At 31.5% G+C, this 17845-nt stretch overlaps 1 protein-coding gene across 1 annotated transcript; it reads right to left on the bottom strand.

Moving 5' to 3' along the window:
* Positions 1-6474: 6474 nt before the first annotated feature.
* Positions 6475-8767, bottom strand: LOC132622292 (zingipain-2-like). Its single transcript, XM_060336878.1, has 2 exons — positions 8278-8767; positions 6475-7743 (listed from the first exon to the last, which is right to left on the bottom strand). Exons 1-2 carry the CDS (start codon positions 8717-8719, stop codon positions 7157-7159), a joined length of 1029 nt encoding a protein of 342 aa, XP_060192861.1. The 5' UTR covers positions 8720-8767; the 3' UTR covers positions 6475-7156.
* Between the last annotated feature and the right edge of the window lie 9078 nt (positions 8768-17845).

Below are 17845 nucleotides of genomic sequence, written 5' to 3'. Positions count from 1 at the left end.
ACCCTAATAAAAGAGTCATTTCCTTTTGATTAGTGATTCATAAGGTGGCTTGGAACACCAAAACTCAATTCCAAGTGGCGACTTTGTGAATAAAATAATCCCTTTTCAAAACCGTCATTTCAAATGGAAAAACCCTTTAATAAAAAAAAAACTTGCGCGTTTATAGCGTAGGGGCGCAAAAAGGGGTGTGACACATATTCTGTTTCCACCACCATTAGGAGGAACAAAAAGAACCTTTACATGATTCCATAAAGGTTTATCATCAAAATCTGATCCAACACTTTTTGTTGGTCTTGAAATAGCCTTTCCTTTGTGTTTCGTAGCTGCTGATGATGCCATTTTAACAGATATTGGATGAAAAAGATTCTGAAATTCTTTGGCTTTGGAGAGAAACAGAGGGACGGATGAAGGAGAAAGAGAGAGAATAGTTCTTTTGTCTCTTTTCTTGGGCTTTTGGAGGGAAAGTTGGTGTAGAAAAGTCTTAAAAGATATATTTTGGCTTTGCTAATAAGTTTCCTTAAAAAAAGAAGAAGATAATTTGCTGTGAAAGGGACTTTGGCATGATGTTGACTTTTTTGACAAGATATTTTCTTTTGGCTTCCCTTTTCAAAGAAATAGTACAAATGTTGCATTAATGAGATCTGTACCCACTTGGTTTTATCCTTTTAATTTGAAATATTTTTTAGTTATTATAATAGAAATATAATTATTATTAAAAGTTCAAATTTCAAACCCCAAAACTAAAACCTCAAACCCCAATATAATAGTGTATATATCTTGTTATCGGTTAAATTAGTCGGATAAAGTCAATCGTTAGTTTCAGTTGAATATATAATTACACTTAAAGTATTTCGATAGTTCAAAACTTGTACTGATAGGAAGAATCAAATGATCTAACAAGACGTGATCCCTATATATATATATATATATATATATATATATATATATATATATATATATATATATATATCTTGTTATCGGTTAAATTAGTCAAATCAAGTCAATCGTTAGTTTCAGTTGACTATGGACATAAATATTTCGAATTATAACGATTGTAACTTATAGTACTTTTTACCTAGTTTCTATATATGTAATTTTTATTTAAAAAAAAACATAAAGATTCTATGTCCAAATTCACACCATATATTAATTAGTTTAACCTTCGTAATCCAAATCAAAACAGTCTTTTTGGAACGGGGGAAGTAATTATTAGCAACTACATACAGGTAGTGGTAGAACGCACAATTACACACTCCAAAACTGGTTAACAACTCTTTCTCAAACTTAAAACCTATTTTTTTTAAAAATGAAAAAATCAATCTAATATATAATCAAACACGTTTTTTTTTTTTTTTTTAAGGAAAATATCCATGTCCAAACGGCCCTCACACTATTAATACATAGAAACCTTTCAGGTGCTGCCATGCAGGTAAGTTACCTCCTGCTATAGACCCTTTAGGTATCCCCATTAACTCATGGAGTTTAACTTATTAGAATACTCTTAAAATATTGAATTGATGTAGGGCTTATACAAAATTTTGAAGATAAGGTGTTGAATTTGTGGAGGGAAGAACAATTTAATTAATTCCTTGAAAATGTAGTTTTATGATATGAAAAGTTTTGTCACCTATAAATTATAATTACCACAGACCACACTTTAACTTTCCGATACATAAAGAGTCTTGTAGTTGAAATCTTTAAATTGATTAATTAGTACCTTTGGATCTCGAACCATTTGGATCAATCACATTAATCATGCAACGAATTGAACTCACATTGATTAGTAGAATATATTCCTTCCGGATAAAAAAAAGTATCCACTTAGTCTTTTTTTCTTGAGTAAAAAAAAATGTTCACTTATCAAATCATGTAAGAATTAGTTTTGCTTTTTCAGATTTGCCCCTATTAAGTGTTATATGATCAAATCCTTATGCTTATTTAATTAGGAATAGTGTAGTGAAATTACATATTTTTTATTTAGGAATTAATATTTTCTTAAGGGGTATGCAGATAGCTAAGTAAACTTCTTTTTTATGGAGTATTTATTTACACACTTGGTACGAATAATTGTATTGGCGATCATTTGATTGACATGTGATATCACTTGCCACATATCACGCTCTCATTGGCTATACAGGTTAATTATTCTATTTTAATTTGACACGCCATGTTACTTATCACGAGGTATGACGTACGAGCTTGAGCTTTTGGATGACGTAACATCCTATTGGACCATGGGCTTGTGCATCTGTTTGTGAAGCGCACAAAACAACTAGCCCAAATTGGATTCCATTTTGATTTAACTTTTTTTCTCTCGTCTTATAAGAGGGAGTTAAGCTCCTCTCCGCAGGGGCGGAGAAAAAGTAATTGAAAATATAATTTTTTTTAGTAGTGCCATCCCTTCAAAAATTTATTTTTGGAAATCAAATCTCAATTTTTTCCCCAAAATTTTGGTCAACACACCCGATCTCGGTTGACCGGATCCGACACAGATCCCATACCCTTACCCACGTCAGTGTCGTGTCGACACGGGTACACCGAAACTACCGAGTCCGAGTAACTTAGGTGCTAATCATGTCATCTCTCATTGTTTCAGAGAAGCAAATGAAGTTGCTAACTTATTGGCTAAAATGGCTTCTACAAGTGGAAATAGGACCTTCTATCATTCTCTTCAAGATTTTCCTAGAGAGGCAAAGGGGCTACTTTAACTTGACAAATGGCAAACACTTACATTTAGAAGAAAATATGAGAAATGTAACTTTTTTGTTAGTTAATTTTCTTGTTATTTTGGAAAGGACTTTGTATAGGCTAATCCTTTCCTTAGATTGTTTTGCGAGCTCTTTTGTCGACTATTGGCAAGGTTCCATGTCCTCCTCTAGTCATTATAAATTACTTACATATATTAACATCATAGGGGTGCAAGCCAAACTCCTACACCATAGGCTCACAACCTAATGGTTATGGCTTAAATAATTAAAAAAAAAAAACTCTTAGCTCAGCATGCAATTTAATGACTTGCAATCAACGAAACCAAAAATGTTTCAAGCCAAATTATCCTAAGTGTATTCAATTAGCACTAGTATCAGATGAAATAATAAATATCTTGTGTAATTGTCATTCTACCAGTACCAGTATGTAGAGTGTACGCAAACCTTACCTATACCTTAGAAGGTAAAGAGGTTGTTTCCGATAGACCTTCGGCTCAAGAAAAGCAATACAAAGCAATCAGCAAAGGAAATAACGAAAAATAAAGAAGTCATCACAAAATACTATAAAGCATGATAAATAGTCTGCAAAGGGACAATAACTACAATGCAATAATATGCTAATTAAAGAACATAAGACAATAGATAGTAACATATATCGACGGATAAGTAGCTAGCCACATGAGAAATACTACGACTACTGGTAAGGGAGGATAAGAAAGAAAATGTTCTACTACCTGCTAACCTTCTACCTTAATTAGTGTCCTCCAAACCCTCCTATCTAAGGTCATGTCTTCGGTAAGCTGCATATGCGTCATGTCCTGTCTAATCACCTCTATGCAATACTTCTTCAGCCTAGTTCTACCTCTGTTCAAGTCATCCATAGCAATCCTCTCGTACCTCCGTAAAAGGACTTCCCCGCATCTCCTCTTCACATGCGCGAACCACCTCAGCCTCGCTTCCCGCATCTTATGCTCTATTGAAGCTACTCCAACCTTGTCCTGGATGCCTCCATTTCTACTCCACCAAGTTTGGGAAATTCAAGGATTTTCAGTCTTTTATCATGTGTTTACACATTGTGTAGAAATATGGTAAAATTGCATAGATGTACACGTAATTATTATAAATTTTTCTTCATAAAAGTAACTTAACTATTTTTTTCTAACACAAAAATCACACCACCTAGAAAATCTTAACTCTTCGATGAATAACACTTTTTTTATTCTTTTTTTAGTCTAATAAATAAAAACTCAATTAAAAAAAAAAATTAACCCTACCCAATCCAAAACCCATACGAAAAAATTAACTTTCAATTACTTTTTCTCTGTAATTGTACACACACACTTTTATATTACGTCGTATTCACGTAAAGTAATACATAAATATTTTAATAACTTATTAATGCGAATATTTTTAAGTATATCCAACCAAACACAACATTACTTATATTTAAATTATTTTTTCTTTTACAAATTTGCAATTAATTTTCCTAATCCCTTTAAGGAAAGACATCGTATTACTTAATTTAATCTAAGATTATTTTTCCTTATCCATACGCTTAAGATTATGGGATAACCATTTTATGTTAAAAAAGATAGTTAAGTGACTTCGGTGAAAAAAAAAGTGATAGTTACGTGACCTTATATATAGGATACATTCTATGTGAACTAGATTATGGATCCTTGACTGCTTGCTCTCACAATTTTCTCTTGTAACTCCATCGCGCCGGGAATTAATAAAAAAATAAATGCTAAGTTTTAGCTTAGTGAATAAATCGAAAGAAAGAAGAGACCGTTCTTGCTCACTGAAGCGCCCTATACTCCAATTTGGTGAACTTTTCCTTTTTGCGTTATAGAAAATCCTATTCACCATCATAAGAATTGAGGCAGTTATCTTGTAGATGAAGTCTTTAGATTGATTTAATTGGTACATTTGAATCACGAATCATTGGATCACTCACTTCAATCCTGCAACCAATTGAACTCACATTATTAATTAGTAGAATGGAGTATATATTAATTACACACTTTGTATGGATAATTTTGTAAAACGATTGATTTGACATGTATTATCACTCGCCACATGTTAGGATCTCACTGATTTATCTATTTGATTTGACATACCATGTTACTGGCCACCTCTAGCCCGAACATTCCAGCAGTTCTCATGTATAAGTAAGTCTCAACTTTTGCTATTTAAGTTTTACAAACATGAATATATAAGACTAGGTAATTAACATCGAAAGAGTTGGAACCCAAATTAGATAAAACTCCTTGGCAATGTCATCAATAGTATAACTAGGAAAAACTAATTTGCTGCGTATTGTATAAGTAGCAAGCACTATTTGACTGTATCATTTAAAAAGAATTAGTCAGAGTTGAATGGTAGTACACAAAAAAACAAAAAATTAAGCAGAACTTATATTTTAGAACTATTTTTATGGCAGAGCTTGTTTTAAATGTTTTCATGCTTTACATCTTTACATGACTTTCAAAATATTATTACATATACCATGTTGTGTAACCCTGATTTTAGCTTTAGTTGGGGGGATAATTGAGACTCGTTTAGTTGGGGGGGGGGGGGGGGGGGTGGGCACTGATGTTCCATTTATTTGGAATCTACATTGACTTATGTCAAGATAAGAGAGTTTCAGACAAGCAAGTTACAAACTAAGGCCCCGTTTAGACATGGTTTGAAATCATTGTTTGGACATGCATTTTGGATATTTCAAGGAGTATTTTCTCTTATAGACATAAAAACCCCACAAGTTATGAAAAATCAATACATTCTCAATTCTTATACAATCTTACCAAATGAGCAAGTCATAGTTCATAACAAAATTAATACGCTAATTCATAACAACCGGTTCAAAATTAATACTAGAAGACCTTTATAAAAATACAGCATCAATTGATCAAATTTTAGTTCAATAAATAAAATTAAACTATGGGTCTTTTTTTACAAAATTAAAAGGTTGGCAGACATAAATAAAATTTGGTGGAAGTTAATGAAATTGGTAAATGATTAATGAGGGTAATTATTAAAAATATCTACCAATTTATGGGTCTTTTTTTACAATATATAAATTTATGGGTTAAATTTTATATTTAAAAAGTTGAAATCATGGTTTCAAACCCCAAATCATGCCTTTTTGGATGATTTGGGGTTTGAAACCAAACCATGGTTCCTAACGGATGTTCAAACGCGGGTTTGAAACCATGGCATGGCCAAACGCCTACTAAAACATTCCCTCACTCCAACGACAATTGGTTAGCTAGGTCTTGTTTAGTTGAGCCTTTCCTTTTTATCTTCCATATCAGTTGGAGTATTTATTTAATTCTTACGGTATTTTGAGAACTAGCCAGAAAAATATTTCTTGAGCGGTTCATTAGTTCTGTGAGTAGAGGCTTTATAGAAATGTCAATTAGGCTATGGTGTCATATTACGCATATTTATTTGGCAATGTTTCAGAAACTTTAAGATTAAACTTTAAAATGTTGATAAGTTTTGAGCACATATTTTGTATTTTTGAAGAGCATTGTATCGTTGCATAAGCATAATATAGTTAGAATAGAATAGATCTAGAATAGCTAAAAAGGTTCGCTTGGTCAGATTAACAATATTGGTCACGACTCGAATAGAAATCGGGGCGCGATACAAACTTTGCTATTTAAGTTTTACAAACATCAAAATTTAAGACAAGGTAATTAAGATTGAAAGAGTTGAAACGTAACCAAATTAGAAAAAAAAAAAAAAAAGGAATTGTACAACTTGGCAATGTCGTCAATGGTATAATTAGAAAAAACAATTTGCTGTGGATACATATGGTATAAGTAACAAGCAGTATTTGACGCTATAATAAAAAAACAAAACAAAAAAAAAAACATTGATAGCGGAGTTTCCGTGGTAAGGTACAAAGCTTTTTGTCTGGGTCTTGGGCAGACGTACTCAACTGGTACAAATAGAAAGGCTCGTCCAGTGAGTGAGCGGAAGGAGAAAATTCGATTGCTTCGAGGTGGCCTTTGACTATGGCGGACTTTTTCAAGGAATCAATGGTTTGCGCCATCGCAGCAAGCTGCTCGTCCACGTCGGTGGTGTTGGTCAAGACTTCACCGAGTAATGAGAAACTTAGGACCTAGGTATGTAAACTTGCTCGTCGAAAAGAGATCTTCGCCTTTAGATATTCGTAAGGTAAAGCGCCGCGGTTCTCTCCATCCGATTGATAGTAAGAGCCAATACCTTCATCTGCCTTTACTGTTCGTTCCGGAGGAGCACCGAAGAACTTTCTTTCATCCCAACGCATCATCCGGAATTTTTAGGGAGAAGGATTTGGCCTGATTGATAAACTATCTTGGGCTAATTAATTTATTCTGGTATCACGAATTACTAGTTATAGACTTCGTAATCTTCAACATAATATTAATAACAATGCCTGCCTTTTGTAAAACAATTCAAACAGTTGGGAAAGAAGCCATACTGGCAATGCCACAATGGCCACCATCAACTCCAATATCTCTAGCAATTCTCATATACCCTTCCTCGCCCCAACTAGTCCCCCATGAATTCTTCACTAGCCAATATTTTGTACCATCTTCACTTGTCCCATAACCTATCACTGTGACTGCATGGTTCAGCTTACGGTAGCAACTTCCATCATATATCCCACTTCCGTACAAATAAAATTCCTGGTTAGCAGCAATACCAACAGATATTGGTTGATTAGCTGCAGCTTGCAACAATGACGATTCGCCTGCTGGTACTACTTCATAGCCACTGATTGTTACTGCTGCAGTTGGGGATAATTGTTGAGTGCTGCAAATACTTTTAGCTTGTTGGTAAGGATAATTAGTCTCCGTGGTGATGCCACCGCCGTTTTGTAGTAAGTATTCGTAGGCTCGAGTCATTAGTCCACCTTCACAACCCCTATTCTCGGTGTTGCAATCCAATAGCTGTTGCTCTGAAAGTGAGATCAGTTCATTGTTTGCTATCTGATATGCTCCTTCTATAGCCGCGACAGCAGAAAATGCCCAACAAGATCCTGGGATGATATTCAAGCCACTTGTGTTAGTACATTTAAAAACAATAATACCTTTGTAAATTTGGAAATATTAAATTTGAGCTTCCTATTTTAGCCTTAGTTTTTATAATTATAGAGTTATTTTGACATTTTACGGACCACAATCTTTTAGAGTCTTCTAACCACACAAATATAATATCAAATTATAACAGGGGGAATAAAAAGTAAATATCAAATTGATAGACGAAATAAACCCAAAAATTGCTTAAAAGCCGAATAGTGAAAATAAGGTGACATAGCTAGTGTGAAATCATGCGTAATGGACAAAATTGAGGGGTATAGTATTGGGCCAGAAAAATTCAAGTATGAAACTAAAACTTTTCTTCGTTGGAACTGGTCTAAAAAGAGTTATAAATATTTGTATTACCCTAAATTATCTCATTATGAGTAAATGAGTGTTTAATATAGAAATGTGTGATTTTTTCCTGCTCCCACTAAAAAGAAAAAAATATCAATTAAATTAGAACAAAGGAATAATAGTGGAACTGGTCTTACCACATAGACCTTGATACTTGATTTCTGTGACACTGCCACTCTTTCTCCAGTCCATGCTAAGTGGAACTTCAGTCACGCTACCATATTTAAAGGACGTTGTTGCTGCTGTTGATTCTTGCTGGGATAATGAAGTGTCAAGCCCCGTAAATGATGCCAAAAATTCCTCACTGGTGAGATCAGTATACTTATTGATGGCCAGCTTATAACGTTGAGTTCCATTCTGGTTGAACGATTCGATGAACTCAACGTTTTCCTTAAACGTTTTGAAGCGATGTTCCTTTTCTATCTCATCTTTGTATACACGTCCATGACGAGCCATCCATTTTTCATGCCTTTCAAGCATGGATAGTTCTTGTAAGTCACGGGACGTTGCTATACGAGCATACAGATTGAGAATGGAAAAAAGAACAAGAAAAATTTTGAAGCAAAGATTGAAAGCCATTTTAAAATGGTAATGACATGGGAAATATATCTTAAAACTTAAAAAGAGAGGCTGTAGTGAATAAGCACACATCTTAACAGAGTTTATATAGGCGCAATATTGAGAATTTTCCCCAACAAAAATTTCCAATTCTTGTTCCCACTTCAACATTAGGCTAAATGTCTATCATTTCTTTTTCCACAAATCGACCTAGAGCCCGTTTGGATTGGCTTATAAGTTGTTTATAAGTTACTTATAAGCTGTTTTCAGCTTTTTTGAGTGTTTGACTAGCCAGCTTAAAGTCATTTTGTGCTTAAAATAAGCTCACAAAAATAATTGGACTCATTTGACCCTTTTTTTTTTTGGACAAATAAAGCATACTGTAGAGAAGGTATTTATATTACTTAGGCTATAATTAATTAAGAAACACATTTTTCTTTAAACTAGCCGCACGGGCCGAACATGTTTATTCACTTTAATTAGCCTGTTTTTAAGGTTTGTATTTTGTAAATAATTTTTAAAAATTTGTCATAGTCATGACAATGAAAGTTATTTATCAATGTGAAAAAGAAAATTAGTAAGAAGGTATGGGAAAATTAATATTTAGATTTTAGATTTTTTCTTTTAAATTGTTTAATATCTTATATGTATACCGACAAGTTGATATCCATCTCAATCAATTAACTTTTCAGATCCAAACATAAGAACCATTGTTGTATATATTGGTTTTTTTAAAAGCCAAACTAATAAAATATTTTTGTTAAATTAATTAAAAATTATGAGGAAATAAATGTGTCGGATAATTAAAATTGAAGTGCATACGTCTATGGAATAAATATTAAGTATTATGACATATTAGAAATGCGATATGTTATATCGTAAATCACCAAATTTTAATTCCGAAATGAAAATATAAAGTAATACATTTTATAAATGTAAAGAAATAATAATCAGAGAATGCAAGAGAGAGTAAGATAAGTAAAGTATTGACAAAGAAGGAAAACGGGTTTTCCTTCTTTCTTAATACTTTAAACCTGAAAAGAGGACGAACAATAGCAATGCAAATTTGTACCAAAAGTTATATAAATTGCACACTTTAACCAACTACTTTTTTATCCACTTAGACATTTGTCATAGTCTCTCTCCAATAGACTATTGTCAAGAATATTTATTAGAAAGGATTAATTTTATTTTAGTTTTATAAATGAACAAGTAATTTGGACACACACATATTATATTTTTCAAGAACGCGAAAAGTCAAAAGTGAACAAGTAAAAGTGCATGGAGGAAATAAATGTGTCGGAGAATTAAAATAGAAATGCACACATGTATACATAAGAAGAAAATAACTATTCAGTACTTTGACATATATCCACGTGGGATTTATTAATTCTTAAAGAATGTGAAAAGTCAAAAGTAAACAAATAAAAGTGCATGGAGGATAAATGTGTTGGAGAATTAAAATAAAAGTGCACACGTGTACACATGAGAAAAGAATAAATATTCAGCACTATAGCATATATCCACGGGAGATTTATTAATTCTTAAAGAATGTGAAAAGTCAAAAGTGTACAATTTGTGAAGCTTTTGGTACAAGTTTGGGCAGCTGTGTTCGTACCCCCAAGTAACTTATATATATTAGAAACATGGGAAGAAAATAAATATTCAGCAAAAATGTGAAAAGTCAAAAGTGAACAAGTAAGAGTGCACGGACGAAATAAATATGTGTCGGAGAATTAAAATAGAAGTGCACACGTGTATACATGAGAAAAGAATAAATATTCAGTACTATTATGACAACATCACCGATCTTTGGCGCTTATGGGGGTCGTCAAAAGGGGCACGAACAGCCTTAAAGTATTGTTCCATGTCCCAGAGGTCTTCGAGCCTTGGCATTTCATCCACGTGAGATTTATTAATTCTTAAAGAATGTGAAAAGTCAAAAGTGAACTTATTAAAGTGCACGGATGAAATAAATTTGTGTAGGAAAATTAAAATTTGAAGTGCATACGTCTATACATGAGAAGGGAATAAATATTAAGTATTATGACATATGTCTACGTGGGATATAAAAATAGTTGGATAAAGTGTACAAGTTATATAGCTCATGGTACAAGCATTCATTGCGTGTACAATTTGTGAAGCTCATGAGAAGAAAATAAATATTCAGCAAAAACGTGAAAATTCAAAAGTGAACAAGTAAAAGTGCACGGAGAAAATAAATATGTGACGGAGAATTAAAATAGAAGTACACACGTGTATACATGAGAAGAGAATAAATATTCAGTACTATGACATATATCCACATGGGATTTATTAATTCTTAAAGAATGTGAAAAGTCAAAAGTGAACATATTAAAGTGCACGGACGAAATAAATTTGTGTAGGAGAATTAAAATTGAACTGCATATGTCTATACATGAGAAGAGAATAAATATTCAGCTAGAATACAAAAAGTCAAAAGTGAATAAGTAAAAGTGTACGGAGAAAATAAATGTGTCAGAGAATTATATTTGAAGTGCATACATCTATACATGAGAAGGAAATAAATATTAAGTACTATGACACATGTCTACGTGGGATATAAAAATAGTTAGATAAAGTGTACAAATTATATAGCGCATGGTACAAACATTCATTGCGTGAACAACTTGTGAAGGTCATTGTACAAGTGGGGGCAGCTGTGTGCGTACCCCCGCCGCACTTATATATAATGAAAATTCTTGTTACAGGAAATGCAATATAGCTCATTGCCGTGATATCTCGACCACTAAACTAAAAAGGAAGAAATCAATAAACGGAAACTATGTGGACGATTGTATAAAGGTCTAATATATTTAGAATCTAAATAAATTGTAGACCATTTAATTTGTCGAGCCGTGTATCTTGGGCAAGAGTCATGTTAATCTGTCTCGTTACAATTTTATCGTACGTCCCTGAAGGAACTGATGACTTGGTCAAAAGAAGTATTAATGCACCAACGAAGACACTATTGATGATTCCAAAAATCTGGGGGTCTATATTGCGTAGGAATCTTTGCTTCTCTTTGAATTTTTTTTGCACGTTTACATCAGCTAATTGATAGTAGACTAAGACTTGCAGTGGTAGAACGTGGAAGTCATATTCGTTTAAGTAAGGATTTGCCCAATGAGTTGATTAGAAAACAATATCTTTTCTTTTCTCCAGAACTTTTAACTATTGCATGAATTTACATCTATAATTTACTCAAGAAAAGCACTGGATTGACTTTAAGACGTTTATTATTACTTCCCCGTCCTAAAAAAATTATCTTAGTTATAATATATTTGGACAGTCAAAGATATTTTTTCTGATCATATTTTTTTCAAATACTTTTTAAATATTTCGAATTATTACTATTGTAACTTATAGTACTTTTTACCTAGTTTCTATATATGTAATTTGTATTTAAAAAAAAAAACATATAGATTCTATGTCCAAATTCACACCATATATTAGTTAGTTTAACCTTCGTAATCCAAATCAAAACAGTCTTTTTGGAACGGGGGAAGTAATTATTAGCAACTACATATAGGTAGTGGTAGAACGCACAATTACACACTCCAAAACTGGTTAACAACACTTTCTCAAACTTGAAACCTATTTTTAAAAAAAAAAAATGAAAAAATCAATCTAATATATAATCAAACACGTTTTTTTTTTTTTAAAGGAAAATATCCATGTCCAAACGGCCCTCACACTATTAATACATAGAAACCTTTCAGGTGCTGCCATGCAGGTAAGTTACCTCCTGCTATAGACCCTGTAGGTATCCCCATTAACTCATGGAGTTTAACTTATTAGAATACTCTTAAAATATTGAATTGATGTAGGGCTTATACAAATTTTTGAAGATAAGGTGTTGAATTTGTGGAGGGAAGAACAATTTAATTAATTCCTTGAAAATGTAGTTTTATGATATGAAAAGTTTTGTCACCTATAAATTATAATTACCACAGACCACACTTTAACTTTCCGATAGATAAGAGTCTTGTAGATGAAGTCTTTAAATTGATTAATTAGTACCTTTGGATCTCGAACCATTTAGATCAATCACATTAATCATGCAACGAATTGAACTCACATTGATTAGTAGAATATATTCCTTCCGGATAAAAAAAAGTATCCACTTAGTCTTTTTTTTCTTGAGTAAAAACGAACGTCCACTTATCAAATCAAGTAAGAATTAGTTTTGCTTTTCCAGATTTGCCCCTATTAAGTGTTATATGATCAAATCCTTATGCTTATTTAATTAGGGATAGTGTAGTGAAATTACATATTTTTTATTTAGAAATTAATATTTTCTTAAGGGGTATGCAGATAGCTAAGTAAACTTTTTTTTTTTTATGGAGTATTTATTTACACACTTGGTACGAATAATTGTATTGGCGATCATTTGATTGACATGTGATATCACTTGCCACATATCACGCTCTCATTGGCTATACAGGTTAATTATTCTATTTTAATTTGACACACCATGTTACTTATCACGAGGTATGACGTACGAGCTTGAGCTTTTGGATGACGTAACATCCTATTGGACCATGGGCTTGTGCATCAGTTTGTGAAGCGCACAAAACAACTAGCCCAAATTGGATTCCATTTTGATTTAACTTTTTTTTCTCGTCTTATAAGAGGGAGTTAAGCTCCTCTCCGCCGGGGCGGAGCCACATTGGCTCCAGGGAGTTCATCCGAATTCCTTTATGAAAAATTATAGTGTATTTTTAAAGTTAAAATTATTTTGTTATATATATATAGTAGATGTTGAACCCCCTGACTTCTTCGTGTATTTACCTTTTAGAATTTTTGAACCCTCTGGATGAAAATTCTGGCTCCGCCACTGCCTCTCCGTCAACATGGACAGTTCAAGACGATATGTGGGGCCCACATGCATGCATTTTCAAGACGATAGCGCAAAAAAAAAGGACGTCTTTTTTATTTAATAAAAATAATGAGCTACTTTTCACTCTTTTCAAAATCATTATTAAATTTTATTGTTAAGAAAATCAGAGATATTATTGGACTTCCTATGTTTAGTACTCTTTTAAGACGAAATACTATAAGCTAAATTTCAGGAAATTTAGAGAAGGTATGAATTAGCCATTACATTAAAATGTATTTTATTTTTTGGCAAAATCAAATCACTTTTAGTTAATACTGTAAGAATTGTATTAATATATTCTAAATTTTAAAACATAGATGAGATTTAATTTTATGTTTAAAGGTTACGGATTGAAAAAACAAAGACTTTTAATTTATTTTTTGGCAAAATCAAATCACTTTGAGTTAATACTGTAAAAATAGTATTAATATATTTTAAATTTTAAAACATAGATGATATTTAATTGTATGTTTAAAGGTTACGAATTGAAAAAACAAAGACTTTTAATTTATTTTTTGGCAAAACCAAATCACTTTGAGTTAATACTGTAAATTGTATTAATATATTCTAAATTTTAAAACATAGATGAGATTTACTTTTATGTTTAAAGGTTACAAATTGAAAAAAACAAAGACTTTTAATTATAAATAAATAATATACAACTTAGTAGGCATTTGGCCATGAAAATCAAATGTTTTTCATTTTATTTGGAATTTTGAAGATGGAGTTGTGTTTGGTTATAGTTTCTGCAGAGAATATTTGGTTATTTGAATGTATTAAAAGTGAAAACAAGGTTTTAGGTGTTTTTCAAATTTCAAATACAACTTTGAGTTGTATTTGGAATTTTCATGACCAAACGTAGATTTCCAAATAAAGTGAAATAATTTTTCGGAAAAAAGTGAAAAATTCTAGTGGCCAAAACAGATCCTTAGAAAACTTTGAAGTTGGGCCCGTGCCGTGCATGGGAAATTCCTTACTAGTAACTATTATGGAATAGTGGGTTTGGTCGTCAACCAACTCTTCTATAATAGAGTAAAAAAAAAATTAAAGTTGGATTCACATGAAGAAGTAGGAGATAATTGAAAAAAAAAATAAGGTGGGTCCACGTGAAGAAGTAGGAGACAATTGCAAAAAAAAAAAAAAGGACATTTAAATAATGATAATAAGTTCAGAAAATGGTAAAGGTACGCTTAGAGAAAATTTAAAGAAGAGAAATTTTGGAAAAAAGAAATAACGATTAAATTGAACACAAAAACCGCTAAAGAAGTCATAAAACCAAAAGATTTAAAACTTATACCTTTGGGTAAGGATAAAAATGCACTAATTTTAGACACATCCGTCTCACACAAATAATGAGGAATAACATCAAGAAGACGAAATATAAACGGTCAAGAAATGTATAAACATATCTTCTTAAATTGATGAATTTGGTCTATACTTAAAAATTTAAGATTACAACAGATGCTAACACCTGAAAGCCCTTTTTCAGTGTTGTTGAGTAGAAAGAGATGATGACATGAAATTCGGTAGGAGAAGGCGTATTTCAAATCTTTCAATTGGAGAACCAAACCGAGAAACGAACTAAGTAAAATAATTTATTGATATTTTTACTGTCCTAATTTATGTAACATAGTTTGACTAAGCACGAAGTTTAAAAAAAAAAGGAAAGATCTTTGAAACTTGTGGTCTAAAACAAGTCATAAATATTTGTGTGAATTTAAATCATTTCATTAAAGGTAAAAGGGGAAGTTTCAAGTTAAATATAAAAATATATCATTCTTTTTTAGATAAACTAAAAAAAAATATGATACTATTTTTTATATTGGGCCCGTGCGTCATCTTGCAACTACTATATATATATATATATGAGTCAATCTCGATTTTTTTGTCGTCCTCTCACATTACAAAAGAAGAATTTTGATTGATTGGTTACTTACACATGGCTGCTACTGCCTTTTCTTTGCTAGCAATTTGCAGGATTGACTTGGCTTTAACTTTTGCCCTCAAATTGGTAGTCTTTTATTTTTATCCTTCCCTAAAAATCTCTTGATTTCGCGTTCGAATCCTCTCTCAATTAAAAATTAAAAAAAAATTGAAAGATAGAGTTTGAATTTCTAAGACAGAATTTTTCATGCAAAACTACCTTCCTGCTTCAGGCAGAGTTTCAAACTCTGTCTTAAAGTAGAGCTTTAGGCAAAACTCTGCCTTCAGGCACAATGTAGCCTTGCAAATCCAAACCTCTGCATTGCAAAATTCTTTATTTTTTTACTGAGCTAGAATTTCAACCCAGAATCTCGGAGTATTAGGCGAAGGGAAAAAATTAAAGACCACCAATTTGAGGGCCAAAAATTAAAGACCACCGCAAAAGAAGGAGAATCCGCGCAAAAAAAAAAATTCTTTGCATATCCCACCAATAAAACTCAATTGTTTTTCTTCAGCCCATATGGCGTGGGCCCTGCAATATTTGTCAACCGCCCCTTACGCCCTTTATTAATTTACTAGGCATATATGCCTGTGCGATGCACGGGCCGAACATATCCATTCATTTTAATTAACCAGTCTTTAAGGTTTGTATTTTGTAAATAATTTTAAAAAAATTCTCATTGTCATGACAATGAAAGTTGTTCGTCGATGTGAAAAATAAAATTAGTATGAAGGTGAGGGAAAATTAATATTTTGATTCTAGATTTTTTCTTTTAAATTGTTTAATATGTTATATGTATACAGAGAAGTTAATATCTATCTCAATTAATCAACTGTTCAGATCCAAACATAAGAACCATCGTGTTGTATATATTGAATTTATTAAAAGCAAAACTAATAAAATATTTTTATTAAATTAATCAAAAAAATTAGTTACATTATAACTTTTTATATTAACAATTATATATAAAATGAATTGTTACAGAGAAATCAAAATTAGAAAGATATATATGGTAAATCACCAAATTTTAATTTCGAAATGAAAATATGAAATAATACATTTTTATTAATGTAAAGAAACAATAATCAGAGAATACAAAGAAGAGTAAGATAAGGAAAGTATTGACAAAGAAGGAAAATGGGAATAAAAGTAATTGTCCATGTTAACATATCAAGACAAAGAAATTTTTCTTCTTCTTATTTTACCCTTCACATTAATTACTGATTTTAATTCATTTATTAATTCTTAAAGAACGTACTAAGAGGGAGAAGAGAGGTAGTACATTGATTTAGTTTAAATACTCAGCGTGTGATATGTTTTTACCTATTGCTCTTATCGTCCTAACTAATCCTAATTAGGGGACGCTCGTATTTTCTGGAAAAGTACATCCTATAAGGGGTCACATGAGTAAATATTTATCTGCATATTTACACTAAATTAACTCAATGTATTAATTAAATAATTTAATACGCTGAAAATATGTACTATATTAATTAATACTTTCTTTATTCGATTTATGTGATACAATTTGAATTTTGAGAGTCAAGCAAGAATTTTTTTGACCGCTATCTTCTTTTTTTAAAATTCTCAATTATTATAATTTATATTATATTATTTTTTATGTTTTCTTTTACCGCCATCTATTTGTTTTTTTTTTTAATTCTCAATTATTATAATTTATATTATATTATTTTTTTATGTTTTTTTATATATATAAATTACTTTTCATAAAATTTAGAAATTGTGTATCCGAATTCATAGTCCATTCAAGAATTATGCGTATTTTTTTAATTGATGTTAAGTGTACAATTTATAGTCCACATGAAATTAAAAGTAGTTGATTGATGTGTACAATTTATATAGCTCTTGATACAAGCCTTCATTGCATGTACAATTGTAAAGCTTGTGGTACAAGCATTTTATGCTATTTTCGTCCACTCACCACACTTATATATAATAGATAGAAAAAAAGAAAAATATAGAATAGAAAAATAGACATGTATTTTTAGTAATGTAGCCAAGTAATATGGGACGAAGAAAGTACTTCATTTATTAATTCTTAAAGAATGTGAAAAGTCGAGTATAGTAATATGACCAAGTAATATGGGACGAATGAAGTACTTCATTTATTAATTCTTAAAGAACGTGAAAAGTCAAGTAAATTGGCCAAGTAATATGGGACGGAGGGAACACTTCATTTATTAATTCTTAAAGACCGTGAAAAGTCTAAATTAAACAAGTAAAAGTGCAAGGAGAAAACAAATATGTGTCGAAAAATTAAAATTGAAGTGCATGCATGTATACATGAGAAGAAAATAAA

This window comes from Lycium barbarum, chromosome 12, assembly GCF_019175385.1.
Source record: "Lycium barbarum isolate Lr01 chromosome 12, ASM1917538v2, whole genome shotgun sequence".
Taxonomy (NCBI): domain Eukaryota; kingdom Viridiplantae; phylum Streptophyta; class Magnoliopsida; order Solanales; family Solanaceae; genus Lycium; species Lycium barbarum.
Note: the sequence above shows the minus strand (reverse complement) of the source record. Positions and strands in the feature narration are given on the sequence as shown.

Coding starts and splice junctions, on each gene's coding strand:
- LOC132622292 (XM_060336878.1), bottom strand. CDS start 8,719: ATGGCTTTCAATCTTTGCTTCAAAATTTTTCTTGTTCTTTTTTCCATT. Junction 7,744..8,277: donor CAAGTATCAAGGTCTATGTG/GTAAGACCAGTT, acceptor ATATCATCCCAG/GATCTTGTTGGGCATTTTCT.